Source organism: Haemaphysalis longicornis, unplaced genomic scaffold (assembly GCF_048455015.1).
Source record: "Haemaphysalis longicornis isolate Haplotype H1 unplaced genomic scaffold, Haemaphysalis longicornis Haplotype H1 scaffold_9, whole genome shotgun sequence".
Lineage (NCBI taxonomy): Eukaryota > Metazoa > Arthropoda > Arachnida > Ixodida > Ixodidae > Haemaphysalis > Haemaphysalis longicornis.
The window spans coordinates 49125260-49144566 of NW_027526460.1; the positions used below are offsets into that span (position 1 = coordinate 49125260).

The 19307-nt window shown below is 45.0% G+C and overlaps 2 protein-coding genes across 3 annotated transcripts in view; one reads left to right on the forward strand and one right to left on the reverse strand.

The window, feature by feature from the left end:
* The first annotated feature begins 256 nt into the window (after nucleotides 1–256).
* On the forward strand, nucleotides 257–14604 carry Nipp1 (nuclear inhibitor of protein phosphatase 1). Of its 2 annotated transcripts, none has more exons than XM_077683806.1 (7): nucleotides 257–347; nucleotides 629–689; nucleotides 2333–2486; nucleotides 4093–4310; nucleotides 6793–6931; nucleotides 12645–12709; nucleotides 13604–14604. In XM_077683806.1, the coding sequence occupies exons 1-7, from the start codon at nucleotides 319–321 to the stop codon at nucleotides 13937–13939; spliced, it is 1002 nt and encodes a 333-aa protein (XP_077539932.1). In that variant the 5' UTR covers nucleotides 257–318; the 3' UTR covers nucleotides 13940–14604. The 2 variants fall into 2 exon arrangements, with proteins under 2 accessions (XP_077539932.1, XP_077539931.1); XM_077683805.1 differs by lacking the exon at nucleotides 257–347 and adding an exon at nucleotides 419–564.
* A 2575-nt stretch (nucleotides 14605–17179) lies between these two features.
* Nucleotides 17180–19307, reverse strand: part of LOC144152300 (NAD(P) transhydrogenase, mitochondrial-like) — a 37734-nt gene continuing 35606 nt past the window's right edge. The window contains exon 16 of the mRNA XM_077683549.1: nucleotides 17180–17783. Within this exon, the coding sequence (XP_077539675.1) occupies nucleotides 17634–17783 (150 nt within the window). The 3' untranslated portion in view covers nucleotides 17180–17633. The remainder of the gene's footprint in view (nucleotides 17784–19307) is intronic.

Sequence of the window (19307 nt, forward strand, 5' to 3'; positions counted from 1 at the left end):
ATGACGTCATTTGCATCATTGCAGCCTTAAATTTATTAAACATGCTAAATGTGCAACATATGCGGCTATATTGTTATAAAACTTTAGTTATAATAAAAATATACTTAATACATACTAGATATTTAAGCTCTTAAATTACATAATCTGCTAAATACCAACAGTAATTTTTCGATCTAGAACTCTATTATTATTTTACCAATATCTTTTAAAAACAACGTAAACAAATTTTTTAAAAATTATTGCTGTCTAAGAAAATAGCTGACTTCCTTTAAGCGCGAGTTTACAAAACAGCGTCGGCAACGGTGGCCAAAATGCAAGATGGCGAATCACTACGAGGTGCCATCCTGGTAAGCAAATGTTTATTGCAAATTAGCTCATTTGTCGGTGCTTCGGTGGATCACCCATATCCTATTAAACACCGAAGGACCCTGAATAAGTTCTTGATTCACAGAACGTCTAGCCTTGCCTCCGCAATCATGTATTTGAGCGAGGGAGCTCGCGCTGCGGAGTAGCGGCGCGTTGACAATATCGAATGTTTCGGTCTTGCTCGATCGTTGCTGCGGGGTGCGGGGAACTCCTGCCGTTCGCCTAATCTTTTTTTCTTTACACCTGTCTCTATCTCTTTCAGGGCTGGAAAGCCCCCTGTCGGCCTCCACCTTGACGTTTTGAAGGGTGAAAAGATGATACAGGTATAAACACCCGCGAATTCCAGATTTTCAAAGGCATCCTTGGTCGTGGCGCGCCTTTTATTACAATATCTGTTGCGCTCTAGAAAACAGAACTCAGCTTTTTGATTCGGGCACACGTAACACATGTCCGGTTACGTGAGGACCTGTGTGGCATTTGAGAAAATGCATTGTAACCTGAATGTCTCGCTGCAGTGCGTGTCGATTACCGAATGTTGAAACTGCCTGAAACTCAGCCCGCATTCGCCATCACGTGCGGTTAAGAGATAACAACCATATGCCACAGAACTTGTGTAGTTAGTATGTGCATGCCAGACGCTGGGTTTTTTGTTGTCCAGCGCCTGTATAACCTGACACCAGTTCTGGATCTCGCATTTGAGCAATTTAGGTGATTGAAACGATTGTGGCTACATTTGTTTTACATGGCGACAAACACTTTCGAACGATGGACGAGCAAGGAAGCGATTTGTTCATTTTCCTACCCGTGACGTGGTTGTAACCATGGTTGCCTTGTGGATGTGGTCTTGCTGGTATCAGCAACGACTGCAGAGTCGTAGACCATAGAGCGTGCAAGTGCAGTGTTTGTGTAATGGTTGGAACAGTCATCATAAGTTTGAAACCAGACTAAATTGAGTACGTATGTACAGAGTTATTGCGTAGAAGGTTGAGAACAAGCCTGTTTCTAAACGTCTTTAATACAGCGTATTGTGGGCCAGTGCAATTGGTGCCATGTAGCTGCACTTGCGCACATGTGCAAGCATAGCAGACTAGTTTTCGGCCCAGACGATCTTTCACATTGTCATCTCATTTTCAATAAAAGTGTGGCTGGGTGCTCACATCTCTTGCCTACACCCTTGCATTGATTGAACCTGTAATGCCCCCTCTTGCTTATACATGTGAAATTGTCGATACATTCTTCAGCGCCACATGACCCACACAAAGCAAAACGTGGTCTCACTACTCTTTTAATGAATTGAGCAGAGGTTTCTTCAACGCAATTCAAATTTCCCGCCTTCGAAGTGCTAGTGCACCCTCTGCCTGAAACAGCACGAGCGGGAGTTCTGTCCTCTTTGTGCTTGCTTTCATCTCATACGTGCCGCAGCCTTACTGCGCAGTTTTGAACATGTGTCTTCCGTGGCCACTTTTTTTGCTTACTATTGTAAAAACCAACCCAACGAACGTTCCTGACTAAATGAACGCGGGGGCTGCTGGTTAATTACGCAGATTTTGCCTCAAATGTACCTGCAGTTTTATTTGCGCTGAATAATGGGGAGATGTATGACAAGTGCCAGCAATTCATGGGTTTCGAAGGGTTGTGACTATATAAACCGCTTGTTTATTGAGGCTTCTATGTTGTGTCATTACGCCATGGGACTCTGTTTTGGGTCCATTATGTCGCTACTTCGGCTGATTGTGGCAGTGACCAGACATCGTGACAGCGAACGAGCTACGACGACAAGGCAGGACCCTAAAGTGCTGTGCACTTAAAATAGCCTGGCTCGCTGCATGATCCTTATTTACGTGCTGTCATAGGCGTTGACAAGGGACGTCATTGATGTCATAGATGGGCCATTTTAAACGTGAAAGCAGTGTATTTTATGAGAAACTGCTTTTCAGGAGTGACCGTCGAAACCCCCCTTTTTCAGAAACTTATGATAGACGAAAAGAAATGCTACCTGTTTGGACGGAACCCAGATTTGAACGACTTTGTCATTGACCACCAGTCATGCTCACGGGTCCATTCGGCACTTGTCTACCATAAACACCTGCAGCGAGCATTTCTGGTGGACCTCGGAAGCAGTGAGTGCTTCACTCTTCATGTTGCACGAGTGCCAAGGTGTCCAGTTGTTGCATGATAAATTGTGTAAAGCCAAGGACAACTACAGATTTATAAAACACACCTCTTGTGGGCACGGCGCAGCTGTTCTCGAAGGCCAGTTAACTGATTGTGAGCTGGGTTTTGATTGTATCTGTAATTCTCAGAAATGCCACTTTGATATTCAACCTTTAGAGGGGCCATGAAGACAAAATGTGAGTTTGGTTCATTTGAAAGGTTGCATCATTGGAATAACACTAACGCCACTTTTAACGCAAACTGCATTCAAATAAGCTGTGTAATGAGGAAAACAGAATGGCCATGTGACCCACACTAGACCCTATGACATATGACTAAACCCTATGACAAAAGGCCATGTGACCCTCACTAGACCCTATGAGATATGACTGAACCCTATGACAAAAGGCCATGTGACTCGCCCTAGATCCTATGACATATAGTTATGGGCAGCACTGCGATTGGCTGAGGCCGTCAAAAGGAAACGCAAGCTAGGCAGGGCACAAGCTTGCGGAATGAGCTATTTGCGCTTAGATTTAATGCATATTCTTTTTATAGCAGTAAGAATGGTGGGATAAACAAAGTTATGAAGGCGCACATGAACATAGAAGCACTAGTGTGTGGTGCGTTCTGCAGGTTATATCTGCACAGCCGGCTGGCATCTTGGGCTTACAATGGCCAACTGGCATTAGTGACATTGTCTTCTGTGGCTCTGTTTGTTGAGCATACCTGATGTGTCACGGGACTGGTACTATCAATCGTAACAAAAATTAGCCAGGTACAATCTGGTCAAAAACAAAGCGAGTGTGGACAATGGACTTGAAAAGTATCGCGGCGCTATCTGAGAGGACGAATGTTAAATGAGGCAACAAAACACGTTTGGCCATTCACTGCAGCACTAGTCACAGTACTAACAGCCGTTTCAAATACCTGCTCTGGATACATCATCGCTGATGTCATGAAGCACACAATTTGGTGGGGGAATTTCAATTTTGCCTTAGATTGTGTAATTTCTCAGTGAATAAAGCATCGTTTGCTGCTGGACACACACTTGGGACACTACAAAACACCTTATCTTTCGAATAAAACAAACTTATGTTTTGTCTTCATGGCCCCTTTAATTGACAATTTAATGAGGTGCTATGTAGAGCTACATTACTATAAGGTCATGTTGAAAAGTATTGAGTGCTTTGCACGTTCATGGGAGTGTGGTTGGCATGTCGGATTGGTACTCCTAGTGGAAGACGACCCTGAAGTGAACAAAAGCCTGATTCATATCTTATCTCTGCTTCTTTCTTCATTCTGAATGCTCCTTACTCACCAAACTTAATCTAATGAACATTCAATTTTGATAGACAACATGCAAGCAAAATCGAAACGCTTTGATTGAACTAGTTGTTGAGCACTGACACTCTTCACACAAAACTGAATTGCCGTAGGCAAGTTTCGCGCATCCTCATCTGCCTTATTGTTGGTTTCCACTGAAAACACCACTGAACCCCATTACGGCCAACCGGGCAGTTTCCGGCCAGGTGCCGCACTAACCCTGACACGGGGGTTGGTGGTACGCAGCGCATGGCACCTACATCGGCAGCATCCGGCTGGAACAGCACAAGCCGACCCAGCTTCCCGTGGACAGCAAGTTCCACTTTGGTGCCTCCACCCGCCTCTACATCCTGCGGGAGCGGCCCCAGAAGATGGCCTCCCGGCCGGGAGATGACCCAGACAAGACCTCCGATGAAGTGGAGGGCGGACTCCTGGGTCTCCCAGAGACCGAGACTGAGCTTGATGTGAGCAGAGTACCGCGATATACATGCCTAACTCTCTCTCACTCTAGCGAGTCGTGGGAGTTTGCAGTAATTTAATGAAAGTGGAAAAAAAACGGCTGATGATTAACATAGCTGCTGTGTCTCAGGAGGGAATTGCGTGAACAGTGAACGCACGGTGGTGCGCACTACTCTGCCGTTATCTCGCAGTGCGTTGCTGTCACCGAGCATGTTGTTGTAAATCTTGTTTGAACCTCTTGTGCTAATGTCACGTAGGGCGGATGAGCCACGCAACGAAGAGGAGAGAGTGAGTTGCTTTATCAGGGTGTCTAGCAAATTATTATATTCCCTGAATTTTCCAGGTTTTCCCTGACAATTTCAGGTTAAATTCCCTGACTGCAGTAGAGGTGGCAATATATGTAAGACCATTAGCATAGAACACAAAGCATTGTTTTATTTACACGATGCAAGCATAAATTATTCACCACAGATTAGAGCTTCTGACATAAGTGTCTATTTTTGCACAAGGTCTATGCAAACACAAATCTGTTTTTGCTGTCTAAGAGCCATTTCACTAGGGTTCTCGAAGCACGCATCTTACTTTTTAAGAGCATTACTTTTGGCAGGAGACTGGCTTCTGTTGGCGATTATCTAAGCAGCCTTTGCTTCTTTTCTTCTAGTTCTTTGACAACAGCAGCTACACTTTTCTTGGCTTTCTCAACGTCCGACTTAACCTGCATTTCTGTCTAATTAATCCGTTCGGGTTCGTCCAGTCCGGATGAAAGGAGCACTTTTTTGCCACTGACATCGTCATTGAAGAGACTTCACTTGCGGAAGCACGATGCAAGCACAATGCTGACGGAAAATAGCGCCGTTCAGACAGAAGACCGAGGACAAAAACATCAAAAGCGTATACCCAGCGCGCACTCCTCGAGGTTGCCAGACAAACGAGGTCTCAGGACAAACTTTTCCGGGGCAAAACTTGTCAACCCTGGCGCTGCTACCTGCCCCACTGGCTTACATTGGATTTGTCCGCATTGGCTGTTCCCTTTGCATCGATTTGGGTGAGCAGAGTCCGCGCTCCACTCTAGGTAGAATTTATTCATTTTTCACCCTATCAAGTTTTCAGGTCATTTTCTCTGACTGGGTTAGCGTTTTGACAATATTGCCTGACGATTTCCTGATTTTTCCCGGTAGATAACATTTCCCTGAAAATTCCCGGTTTTCCCTGTTATCCCAATCACTAGACACCCTGTTTACTGAATGAGAAAGGAGCAGCGAGGAGGATGCCTAAGGACCTATGTACCTGCATCATGCGACACGTGCTGGGTTCTGTGGCGCCGCCTCGGCATACCGCCCTCCCCCTCACACTTTTGCCACCCTTAACTCATCCGTTTTCCTTCTGTCTTCGGTGTCCCATTCGTTCGCTCAGTTACGAGGCCGACAAAGCCACCAAACCACAGAAGCGGACGCTTAAGTGCTGCACACTAACGAAGCTTGAGCTGCTCTGAGCATGTTCCATTTTGGCTTCGAAATGAGAGTAGCAAAGCATGCTAAGTCTGCCAAGCTAAATGCCATTGCTGTATGCAATGTAATATACCAGACAGTTACGGCAGTAGACGTGAAAGAGTTGGTGTGGTATGTGCACCCTTGTGGGAAATTCATGGATTCACAAACGCATTGATGCGTTGCCCAGAGTGAGACATTTGACGAAGCTCCTAGCTGCCAGAAGTCTAAACAAATTTATAACCAAAGTTTGAAAGTAAAGGTATTGAGATAGAAAATGCAGGGTGTTGTAACAATAAATGAGCGACTTCAAAATTTTTGGTGGGGGGAGGCGTGAATGATTTGTTGATTTGATCGCAAGCTTTACACAACACAAAAACTGAATTTTATTGTCCTTTTTGCTGTTTAATACTGACATCAGGAATGGAACGTAACTGTTTATATATAAGTCAAATAAAAACAATTTCCATTTATGAGAGTAGTGGTAGCCATTGCAGAAAAATGACTTTTATGTAATGACAGCACCACCTGCCTTATTTAAAACAAAAAAATTTGCCTTTTATAGAGTGTTTTGTTCAGGTTCATGCCTGCAGATTTTTTTTATTATTATTATTATTGGCCACCGCCATTCCCGCAAACGAAATCGCATTTATTCAATTGATAAATAGCAAAGTTATACAGTAAGTTCCGTCACTGAGGTCGGTGTTGAACAAAATAGCCCACAAAAGATGACTTGACACACAGTTTGAGGTAGAATTAAAATGTCATGGCAAGCTCCAAGAAGCATTTTTGTCATCGGAATTCAGAGGCTAGCCATGCGGGGTTTATGCGATTACAAGAACTCTGAAAACGATTGTGCATCAACAGTGATGCGACCACGGTTGCCCATGAGTGAGTCAGTGCAGTTCACATAACATGAACACAATCTGCGAAATTCATGTGCTGCTAGAGCTGCCAGATGGGGTAATCGACAAATTGCGGGCTGCCACCGGTGTTTCAGAACCTGACAGAATACAACACGGCCCACAACCGGAGGATAACCATGCTTGGCATCCCCGATGAAGAGCTCAAGCCTCCGAACCGAAAGCAGAAGAACCTCAGCGTCAAGTTTAATGAAGAGGAAGATGTTATCAACCCAGGTAGTATCCTGTCATATCCTGTCACCTCCTCCTCCCCCCCCCCCCCCCCCACCTCTCTCTCTCTCTCTCTCTCTCTCTCTCTCTCTCTCTCTCTCTCTCTCTCTCTCTCTCTCTCTCTCTCTCTCTCTCTCTCTCTCTCTCTCTCTCTCTCTCTTTCTCTCTCTCTCTCTCTCTCTCTCAGATAAGTTTCCTTGGGCCCCTTGGTGAGATAAGTTTCTACAGGCCACTAATTACAGCAATAAACGTTTGTCTTTATTATTCCTAATAATTATAATTTTAATTTTAATATTAAAATGTTTGCTTTGCCTTACTAAAAATGGAGCTTCTGAACATAGCTGTGAAAGAAAAAATAATTTGGTGCCAGGGCTTTAGCGCAAGTGTGTTCACAACTAGTGTGTGATGAGAAAAATGGTACAAGAATGTGTAAAAAAAAAAGTGATGACAAGATGGCACAGAAGTTATTGGAGTTGAAATCTTCATGAACGATGTCATGTAGAAATGCACCCGTCCCAACAAGGAGGCTTTGGCCTGCTGTAATCCCTCCAAATTGTGAAAAAAAGGCACTTGCTTGCAGGGTGTCGAACCGGAACCGGAACCGAACCGAAAACCGGAACCGAACCCGAATTTTCGCCCGGAACCGGAACTGAACCGGAACCGTATTTTTTCCGCCATTTTGGAACTGAACCCGAACCGGAACGAATCGAAGGAACCGTTCCGAACCGGTTCCGGGGCCTCAAAAATGCGATTTCTAGTTTTCCATTTCGGTACCCTACCTTGCGTCTGAAGATATTTTGCCACTCGCCAGACAGAACCATGAAATATTTTGCGTAGTCTGCAGTTCCCAAGGCCCATCATGTTCTCTTCTAATTACCGTAATTACCCGATTCTAACGCGCACTTTTTTTTCCGGAAAAATAGGTCGAAAAATCGCATGCGCGTTAGAATCGGATACGAAACCGAAACTGCCGAAACAGCGGACATTTTTTCCCACCCATCACCATCGCCATATCAATATGGCGCCAAAGCTACTTTTAGCAACGATTTTTCGGACGCAGGAAGCATAGGCGCCTAAGCTTTTCTATCGGCGTTCACACAAATCGTCAAATCGTTCCACTTGCGCGCTTGATAACAGCAATGGCAGAAGCGGCTCTCACGCGTTTAAAACGAGCGGTCGGCTGAAGCGTGCGCCTCTGGAGAAGCTCGCGGGATAGGCGTGCGAGGCGTGGGCCACGATCCCATCGACCATGGTTGAACGTTCGTTCAGAAGTCGCGAACGCGCTTGACGGCACCGAGGACAAGATGTTGTGGTCAGCGGAGAGCGGCGAGGAGTGAGATGAGTGAGATTACTTCGGAAAATAAATCGCCCGTTTCTATCGCATTCGTTTTTCTTGCCCACAAAGTTCCGTGCTCATTACAATCGGAGGTGCAAGTTTTTTAGTTTTTTTTGTTTTTTTTGCCAGGAAAATCGGGTGCGCGTTAGAATCGGGTAATTACGGTATTGCCCTCAATTTAATGTAAAGTTGTCCGTATATACAATCACTTTGCGTTAGGTACTGCCCATCACTCCCAATTATCTTTTACATTTAGCCTAACTTAAGTTATAACGCATATTGCGAGGCAACATATCATGGAATATTCTTCATTGTTTCTATCTACATGGTGTTTAAAATCGTGTAAATTTTTTAATGTGTTGTTAATTCGCAGGCATACCTGTCCGCTTGTGAAGGCCTTCAGGGACACCGTCAACAATAAATCCATATCTTCCACTTATTCTAGTTTGAATGGGCAGTTATATACAAACAGCACTGAGACACCAACAATCGCAGTTCTCAAAATTAACGTCACTTTTTCTTGTATACAGAGCCGTTGTGTCCTTTGGTTACTGCTCTAAGAGAACATGAGATATAAAAAAATGGGGAATCCTAATTTCCACTTTTAAAGTATATTTGATAGCATTTTCATGTTATCTTGAATCTGCTCAACCTTAAACTTACGAGGCGGATGGATTGAAGTCGATTAGTGTGGGTTAGCGGGTAGACTGGGGTGAATTAGGTGAGTGAATGAGCTAATGTGAATTAGTGGGACTGGTGTGTTGATTAATTTGGAATAAAGGAATTAGCGGGTCAGTTAAGGCGGATTCGATGGTCGGACCAAACATGATATCTTTGGGGCCCTTCGCATTTAGAAATTTTGCAGCGTTCTCCTTCTCGACAAATCAGGAAATTTTGTGACGCACAAAGTATCCGCAAAGTTATGTGACGACGCCTGAATGCTATAAAAGTCTTTCTTTATGCCCGTATTGCGCTATTAGGTTTTTGCTATATTAACATTGACATCCCGGACTAAAGTTACAAACTAATTGCTTAATGCATATTTTATATTCATTAAATGGTTTTCGAAACGTGTGTATATATGAGGGGAGACAGTTGGAAAGAAACTAAACTGCAAGAAAAAAAGGGAGGGACGATCTACTGGTTTGATGCAAAGACGCCCGATAGCATTCTTTAATACCTTCTCTTTGTGTTACCGTTCTGCAGCCTCCCACACGTGTAGCATCTCAACCCCCGAACACAGCCCCCTCTAAGCTGAGGAAGCGGCGATAGCACGTGCGCTTAGCCAAAGCGGCGCCAAAACTCTCATAACAGACTCTTAGCAGGCATGGCCCAACTTTGCCAACGGTCGATTGCATGTTACAACACTTCCGATGATAAATTAGAGACCACCAACGTGACCAGTCACGACTGTATGAGCACCAGCTCATACTGGCATCCCCGGCAAACAAGATCACCAACCTCGTGGGTCGAGATTTGACTCGCTTAGCCAGCGCTGATGAAGCCCAGCCCGAGTGCATGCATCCTGCAGTCATAGACCAGGAAATTACTCCGCACTATGGCCTCTTCCATAGAACGTATTCCTCCTAGCACAAATTGCTACCGATTAACCAGGAAAGATTACTCCGCACCCTGTGGGCATACACCTTCCCACACAACACCAGACTTCACCTCTTTGACGGGACACAACTCTCTCCATTTTGTTGCTTCTGTGGAGAGCCTGGGAACATCATACACATAGTAGGCGGCTGCGACAAGTGTGCCGTAGATCCATCCAACCTCCACGTTTTCATAGAGAATTGGGAGACAGCCATGGCCAGCTCCGGCCTGGAAGATCAGTTGCTCTTGATGGAAACGGCTGTCGATTCAGCCCCCTCGAATGAGGTCGCCTCTCTGAAACTTTGCCTCGATTGAATTAAACTTCATTCTCTCTCTCTCTCTCTCTCTCTCTCTCTCTCTCTCTCTCTCTCTCTCTCTCTCTCTCTCTCTACAAGTGATCATTACTGTTGCTTGTGACTTCATTTGGCTATCATCTTTCCTAGAGCCCAATTGCTGTCACCAGTCGCTGAAGGGCCATTAGCAAGTTCCTATCTCCGGTGCTTCCCTATCCAATGCCGTCCTATACACGCCGTCCAATGAGTCTTTGTATCCATTCTTTCTTTCTAACAGTTCTGTTAGCAGATAAAAGAGGAGCAGAAGGAAGTTTCTCTAAATGCCACCTCCCACGCTTGGCAGTCGGTGCCACATACTCGTCACACTACCATAGAAAACATTTTGCAGGTACAGTTAAAGGAGCTCTTCAACACTTTAGATAAACTCGCCGCGGTGGCTCAGTGGCTAAGGCGTTGCTGCTGAGCACACAGACGCGATTTAGATTCCCGGCTGCGGCGGCCACTTTTCTGATGGAAGCGAAAAGCGAAAACGTTCGTGTGTCCGAAATTTCGGCGCACGTAAAGATCCCCAGGTGGTCAAAATTATTCCGGAGCCCTTCACTATGGCGCGCTTCGCCGTCGGCGTTGCGTGGGCGCGTTAAACCCAACAACAAACAAATAAATAAATAAATAAATAAATAAATAAATAAATAAATAAATAAATAAATAAAAAAGCAGTAAATAAATAAATCAACACTTTCCATAAACGCTTTCACTCTTCTTCGCATCTGGAAGCACTGTGAAAACTATAGCTATTGCCAGCACAGAGCAACAGTGCGTGATTTGCTCGTCGCTGCGGACACACCTTCCGTTTCTGCTTCGCTTTTGTGGCATTTTTTTAAGTGGCTATCAAATGCGCTCTATTCTGCAACTTAAGGAAAGCCGGCAAACAGCCGCTACACCACTGCAATGACGTCATTCAGCGGTCGAAGAATGCGAAGACCGGGAAGGAGAGAAAAAAATTTTGAGCAAGTTTCTAAGTTATCTGACGAGGAGGTAGCAGTAATTTTTGGCTGAGGCACATTGCGACCCCATAATCTAATGTGTTGGTTGGCTACTTTCTGCAAGCACTCAAGATTTAGAAAAAAGTTGAAAGAAGTGTTGCACGGTCGCATTAGTTTAGCGAAGACAAAATATTTGGACAAAGAAACCTTCATTATGACTGTTTTTATGCCGACTTTATAAGGAAACGAAAAACGAGCAAAAAAAAATTAACAGAAAAATCACTCCTGCTTTTTTTCTTCGAACCCGTTTGAACCCGTTTGAACCGGTTCGAACCGGTTCGAACCGGAACGGAATGGTGCTCTGGAACTGAACCCGAACCGAACCCGAAAGGCTTGAACCCGAACCCGAACCGAACCCGAAAAAATTCCGGTTCGACACCCTGCTTGCTTGGTATGCTAGTAGCTGGTATGATCGTGTGATCACATAGCTCGTTGCTGGCATAGCCACCAGCCAGGATCTCTCGATTCCTCACTCGTGCCTCTATTGGCAACACACCATTTTTATTCGTGAATTTTAGATGTAAACACTGAACAGTGCTCCAGTTTTGCTAACTCTCACCAGAGTTTTCGCACATTTCTGCAAGGTTTATGTGCACAAGGCTTTTCTGCGCGACACCAAAGCTGTGCAGGAAAACTCACCAAAGGATGCATGCTATGTTTGATTTTGATTGTAGCGTTTAACGCGCCGACGCAACGCAGGTGATGAGGCGCGCCGTAGTGGAGGGCTCCGGGTTAATTTTGACCACCTGGGGATCTTTAACGTGCGCCGAAATCTCGTACACATGGGCGTTTTTGCTTTTCACCTCCATCAGAAAAGCCGCCGCCGCTGCCGGGAATCGAACCCGCGTCCTCGTGCTCAGCAGTGCAACGCCTTTGTCACTGAGCCACCGCGGCGAGTATCGAATAATTGAGGCAGTTTTTTTCATGCATCACCGGGAACTAAATTTTACTGCTCTAACTTTGGTGGTACCATTGGCAGGGAACCATTTCGAGTGCCCATTTCAAACATCTAAGTTTAATGAGCTGTAAAATTAGTTCCCGGCGATGCATTGAAAAATCTCTTCGATTATTGCATTCACCAGGGTTCATAGTATTGGAAAATATAAAGATTACAGGTTTATGACCAACACTGTTTTGTCTATTGTTTGACCAAAAATGGCTAATTATCTCTCATTATCTTGGGAACTAATTGGCCAACTGAAAAAATAATGGCATATTCGAAATCAGTGGGGGAAAAGCAGCAAGTCTGACAAGTTTCACGAAGTTTATTTGAAAATTAAAAGAAGTTGTCAGAAGACCAGTATCCCCCATTAAGTGCCATCCGTAGACGTAGCATAGGAGGTTGTTCGTAAATTCTATACCAAGGGGAGGCGTTGGCAGTGTTTCCTTTCAACCATTGTTATATGCCATTAACAAGTTGCACAAACACACCGCTGTTGTCATTGCAGAGGATGTCGACCCATCCATTGGAAGGTTCCGCAACCTGGTCCACACAGCTGTCATCCCAAACAAGGTGTGGTGATTATGACTTTTTTTTTTTTTTTTTTTTTTTTCTGCTGTATGCAAGGCAGATTTCTTCCACTGCGGTGCTTCCAAACCGCGAATGGTATGGAAGTAGCCAGTTGGAAAGTATGTTGATATGGGACACATTCAAAGCAATCCCTTCTAGCTTACAGGGGTTCGCTCATGTGCTTGTGTTATGCATGTTTTACCGTCAAATATTCTTAAAACAAGTGTCATTCAAGTATGCTTTTGCTGAACAATCTTTTTAGAAGCACCTTATAGAAATGCTATTGGATCCAACAATAAATTATTTCACTGAAAAGAATTCCAGTCATTTGCGCCTTAATTAAGGTTGTATGCTGCACTTTGTAGTGCATAAGCTCTGGGGAAGCAGACTTCGAGAAATCTGTGCACGTTTCTGGAGCCTCAGAAGTGTCTAGAATTTGCGTGTATGTAGCGAGGAATTCAGGTAGAGTCTGATGCGCATGTGGTGAATTCGACGGCAAGATTAATTTGGCCCTGGTTTGTTACAGAAATGAGCAAAATTAGGCATTCTTGCGCGCCTAGAACAAATCACCATCGATTGTCCCGCAATTTTTTAGGTGCACACCACTTTAGGGGCTCGCCTTGTTGTAGCTCGCTCGCTGGACCCAATGAGAGCCGCATGGCGTTCCGTCATCGCGGCGTAACCCAGAGGCTTCGAAAGCCCAACAGTTTATAGTCATAAGCGTTCGAAACTCGTGAACAGCTGGCGCTTGTCATACATCTCCCTGTTGTTTAGCGCAAAGTTTGAGTTGGTTTTTACGATAGTAAGCGCTAGTACCAAGTGTAATTGTGCTGGCTAAACTTAATACGGATGTTTTGACCGAGATCACACGTCATATCGTTTCATTCTTTCCCACAGAAAGCCAAAATGGACGGTGGCGATCCACTGGGCACCCTGCTACCCGACTCCGACAAGATGAGCCACGCGTACTCCAAGCCCGAGTCGACCCACGTCTCTCACCTCAGCACCATATTCTCGCCCACGCTCTCTGCCAAGCTGGGACTGCACCTGCCAAACCCTGCACCCGAGATCGAGCCCGCTGGTGGCGGCGGTCAACTGGCCCCCGCCACTGCCCCAGTGGTTGCCACGCACCGTGCAGCCGCGGAGGCCAACCTTCCACCGGAGCCCAAGAAGAAGAAGTACGCCAAGGAGGCGTGGCCCGGAAAGAAGCCCGTGCCGTCATTACTCATGTGAGGAGCAGGAGGCTTCAAGTGTGGACACGTGTGGTGTTTCCCTTTTATTCATGGTTGTCTTGCACGGAGTGATGGCGGCCCTTGGGTGGAAACGTTTCTTCAAGAGTGCACAGTCTTTTGCATCGCTTGCCCGCCTGTAATCACGCAGTGATGATGCATTCGATGTTTGGCAAGTGAAAAGACATGCCAGGGGTTGCGGTGGATTCGCTTGTCACGCGACGACACATGGACCTTCCTTTGTTTTCAAATGCAGCGTGAACAAATTTAAGCTTCAAAGTTAGATTTGAGGCAGGTTTTGCAATTTGGTGTTAGTTACTGCACTTGTTTAATCTCACTTGAGATACAGCCTTTGTAATTTTTTTGTTCGGGGAACTGTAGTAATGAAGTCGGCCAAGCCATCTCATCAGTCTGTTTACAACATAGTTCTGTTAAAAGAGAAGGTTTTCATGTGTTGCACATTCATACGGTCAATCCACTGCAACCCTGCCTGCCCCTTCACCAGGAAGACGAGTAAGCATTATTTGCAGTCCTACACCAGTCTTTTCTGTAGCTTCAGTGCTGCTTTGTACATTGTGTATAAGCCATCATCAACTCTTATTGTGCTGCACCAGGATGAAATGTGTCATTGTGGACGTCTGGTGCCTGCAATAAAGCTGTCTCCCCTTTGTTGTGACCATTGTTTTACTGCTTTATACGTGCGTGCTCACTGAAATGTTCCTTGAAGAACTAAAGTTTTACAAACCCTTGTTTTATATGTTTGTAGGTCTACCCTCAATATTTCTTATGATCGTTATAACAGGAAATAAAACTTAGAGAGTGCAGATAAACGTTTCTATCATCAGGAGTAAGTGTTCAGCAGCCCTTAAGCTGCTAAACTTTCACTGCTATCAATACATATGCAATGATGCAGCATCCGGGAGGCCTGTTCAAGGTGGTAAAGACGTATGTGAAACGAGTGTATTGGCAATGGAATTTAAGAAATAGTAATAAATGCTGGTTTCTTTGGGCAGTGAACAGAAGCCAAGCTGTCTGTTTTTTTCAGACTTCAAGAGGTTACACTACTCAGTCCAATTGTTCATCGCCAATGTCCAAGAGCAAGTGATGGCACAAGTGCATTCCCAATGCCCATATAATGCCACTGTTCAAAAATTTGTGCAATCTACTTGTCATAGCAGAAGGATTTGTTCGTGTACAGTAGTACTGCATGCTTGCACGTCGTCCATTCCTACCTATATTATCGGCCATTAGAAGGAAATGATGTAAACAGTGCATTACAAGCACAAAGACACCGTGTTGTCTCGACTACAAACGCTTGCCTCAAATCCGGCAAATGAAGTTTAAAGAATGTTGACATTTTTAAGAAAGGCTATGGTCTGGATGTGAGCACATTTCGGCACTTCTAAGTTGTATGGAAAGAGTGGGATGCTTAGGAACAAATAAGTACAGTAATAGTGCCACATACGCTCCCCACAGGCTCCCCTACAGGGAGGAGGAAAAAACATTTATTGCTCCCATTGAATGGGAAGAAAAGAGTGAAGGATGGTTCTCGGTCATCCATGGTGGGTGGCGTCCCTAGTCCAGGATGGCATGACCAGCTGCAGCTCGAATGGCCCTGGTCACCAGGCCAAGCTGGTTTTTTAGGACATTGCTCCTCTAGCAACATTTCTGCACCTCCTGTACCTCTCCTCCAGTCTCCCACTTTCTTACCCTCACATGATCCCCTTTCTCCTATTCCCCAACATCATTCGCTCCTCCAACTGCCCATTTTCTGTCCTTTCCCCCTCCCCTCCCCCAATTTACCCATTAGTACTACTTTTTCCCCTTCACCCCACCATTCCCCTGCAGTCCTGTCCCCTCTTCAGCCAGTTTCATTGTCCCTCCTACCCTCCATTGCACCCCCATGTACAGTCTTCCTCTTGTTCCCCTCACCACTTCTAACTACTCCAGCTAGTTTTTTTACCACACTGTTCTGCCTCCCTCCCTGCTTTCCTGTAATGCTTTCCCCAATTATTCACTACAGTTGAACCTCGTTATAAGAGACATGGATGTAAGAGACACTATTCACCCACATGGTTGGCTGCCCTATCTTTCCCATTAAATTGACCTCTTTTATAACAGACATCAGATGTAGAAGACAGTTGGTTATAAGGGACAAGTCATCCTTGAACTTTAATCAATGAACTCGCTCATAACAGACATTTTAACTTCAGATGCAGTGCCACCAGTCACTAATTGCAGTTGGTTCCATTGTGGAAATACAGGTGGACGACAGACGCCTGCAGTCGCTATTTATTACAACTTCAGCAAACAAAGTGGTTCAGTCAGCTATGAAATGACGATGAGAAGCCCTGCCGATGGAAATGCAACTTACAGAAGTGATTGAAGCCCACTGCCATCCATTGGATGGAGCGCGATCGCACATGCGGGCTCTCCCACTCGCGTTGCTCCCAATCAAAAAGCATCACAGATGTTGGGTCCTGCAAGCGTAATGAATAGCATGAGCACACAGTGGAAGAAGCTGTGCGCTCTGGCTATTCATCGGGCTTGTGAACTCAACATCTACAATTCATCTTCCACAAACAGTGAAAGGAAAAAAGCTTGTAGAATTGGTTGTAAAAAACCAATTCAGAACTGTTTCATAAATTCTGGGGGCCAAACATAAATTAGAATAAATTCTTTGCAACATGCGTTAGTGTTCTTTTGAGCTTATTTTAGTTGTACGGTGCCTACATTGAACTAGGGTCTGATTAGTAAGTGAAAACATGGTTCCCTGCTTATAAGAGACATCTCGTATAAGAGACAGAAACGGCTCCCCGGTACGTGTCTCTTATAAAGGGGTTCAACTGTACAACATTCCTGGCTGATTTGAGTGATAGAACAAAATTTTAGCATTCAGGTAGCCCAAAGAAGACTCACCTTTCAAGAGACTACAGCCCGAAACAAAACCACCAGAAGCTTCAGTTGTACTTACCAACCCACAACCCTAGTTTACCTTCTGCCCTACAACTTTTTTACAGAAGCTTAAAACACCCGGAGAGTTCAATGCAGATGGTCGCAAGTCTTGGTCAGCATTCCGTGGGCAAAGTTTTTTGTTTGCAAGCTCAAGCAAAGCACACGTTTCTAGTTCTCCCATGTGGCCATTGGGCACCCTGGAAAAATTGATCTTTTTCCCACTGCTGAACAGAGCATAAAAGTTGCATGCAGCAATCAAGACCGAGCTACCTACAAAGCAGCCTGGAAGTATGGGAGCGACATTTCATTCTTTATTTGACGGCCATTGTATAATTACCAACAGACCACAGATCAGTCCAAAAGAGAGCTGACGTGGCATTTGTAAAAGGAAAATGCAGGACAGCCTCAGTCAGGCAGGTAGGCTCATAACAAAAAATAGGGGCCACAATAAACCTATCCCTAACTGTCCCAATCCCGTTCAACCAAAGGACCACAATAAGATGTCAAAGCATACAAAAATTGCAATCTAGAAATTGTCATACAAAATTTTCAAAAATCGTTAATCAGGTACTTTTACCAGTGTTTTTTTTTTTTTTTTTCAACACATCGTAACCTATTACATTAACGCCATTTTGGGCTGTGTGCCGCAGGTTTCGTATAAAAAGGAAGAAAAAAAAATGAAAACAAAAAGGACATACAACGTTCACAATTCCTGGATATCGAATTATGGACCTAAAGCCACATCAGGACTGGTACAGTCCTTGAACTTTCTGGAGAAGGGCATCGCACGTCTTCTTGGCGTCTCCAAGAAGCATGTTCGTGTTTGTCTTGTAGAAGATTGGATTGTCCACAGCTGCATATCCGACACCAAGACTTCTCTTCATGACGATCACCTGGGGGTGAAAAAGAAAACCGGGTATTGTCGGTCAGCAACATGTATTAGGAAAGCTCGCTATTTACAAACCTCTAGAAGTATCTGTTAAATGTGATTTTCAATTAAACCAGACGAAGCCGCTGATATGGCAGGGCTAAGTGACAACGACCTACCGTTTTAATCTAGAACTAGTATGCTTAACGAAGCTGCAAAATAAGTCTAATCGAGTTAATGCTCAATTTAAATTGTTTTTACATGTCACAGCCAGACACGGGCTGTAAGGCATGCACCAAAGCAAGCTGTAACCATTACCAGCCCTAGTGGAGCAAGAAGGAAGGAAGGAAGGAATAGTACAGGAAAGGCAGGGAGGTTGACCAGGATACTGTCCGGTTGGCTACCCTACTCAGGGTGGAGGGGATACGGGAAATGAAAGGGAAAGAAAGGACAGCGGTACATATTAAAGGAGAAAATGAGAGAAAGAAAAGTAGAAAAAACTAGGGGTGTGCGAATATTCGAAACTTCGAATATTCGATTCGAATTTTTTGGTATTCGATTCGATTCGAATGACACTTTTATGGTTCGAAATATTCGAACCACCCAAAACTAAAAAAAAAAAAAAATTCCCCCGCATTTCCCCGAGGGGGAGAATGTGAAAGTGCGAATGCACGGTTGTCGGCCCGCTTGCGGCGCTTGCGCTCGGCCCCCGCAGCCCACCGCCTTCTCTTCCATCTCTTCCATCGGGTTTGTAGTATCACGTGTACACCACGCAGTTATCAAGCCGCTATAACGCCGCTGAGTCGCCAACGCACGCCGCTGACGACGTAGTTTGAATGCGTTAAAGATATAAGGCGCGTCTAACACTGATATCACCGTCGCGTCCGTAGCTTGGTCGGTAGAGCGTCGCGCTGCGGCCGCAAAGTCCTCGGATCGAAACCTGGGGCCGTATTCTGCTATCCGACGCCCTTCCGACGCGCGTCGGAAGTTCGTGACGTCAAAATGACGTGCAAATAGCCAACCGCCCCGCCCTCGAAGATCGCGGGAAGTACGTCATCGCCTTCGGGGACAATCTCATAACTTTCAAATGCTGCTAAAGCGAAATTAATAAAAATGTTTAGATATAACAAAGCCTTTCCTGTTTGTGTGTTTTCACGGGCACTGCCGTTGCTGCTAATGCTAGTTTAACAGGTTTACACGCATTTATGTTTTTACTTTGTTCCGTTATGAGGCGCCAGGGAGCGCTGCGCGCGGCACAGCTGTTTTTAAAGGAGGCATATTTGAACGCTCAGTACAGTTGCTGCGCAAAAATTTCGTCCCACAAGGGCGTTCTCTTGGGACGAAAAGCGACGTAAACGGTACGCTGTTGCCCGGCAGTTATATATAAGACGGCTGTGACGTGAGTGCGATATTTTGATCGATTTTCTAACGCCATGTCATTGTTCGGCCACTCTCGCTTGTGCAGTGAATTAAACCCGTTTTTCAAAACGCATGTGTGCGCGTTTTGCGCACGATCAGATTACGTACTTATATTGTCACGAAGCCAAGG

Excerpts from the sequence above, each read along its gene's own strand:
- Nipp1 (XM_077683805.1), top strand. The coding sequence starts at position 533 with ATGTTTCGGTCTTGCTCGATCGTTGCTGCGGG. Across the intron at positions 565-628 it reads TGCTCGATCGTTGCTGCGGG|GGCTGGAAAGCCCCCTGTCG; the intron begins GTGCGGGGAACT and ends TATCTCTTTCAG. Across the intron at positions 12,710-13,603 it reads CAGCTGTCATCCCAAACAAG|AAAGCCAAAATGGACGGTGG; the intron begins GTGTGGTGATTA and ends TCTTTCCCACAG.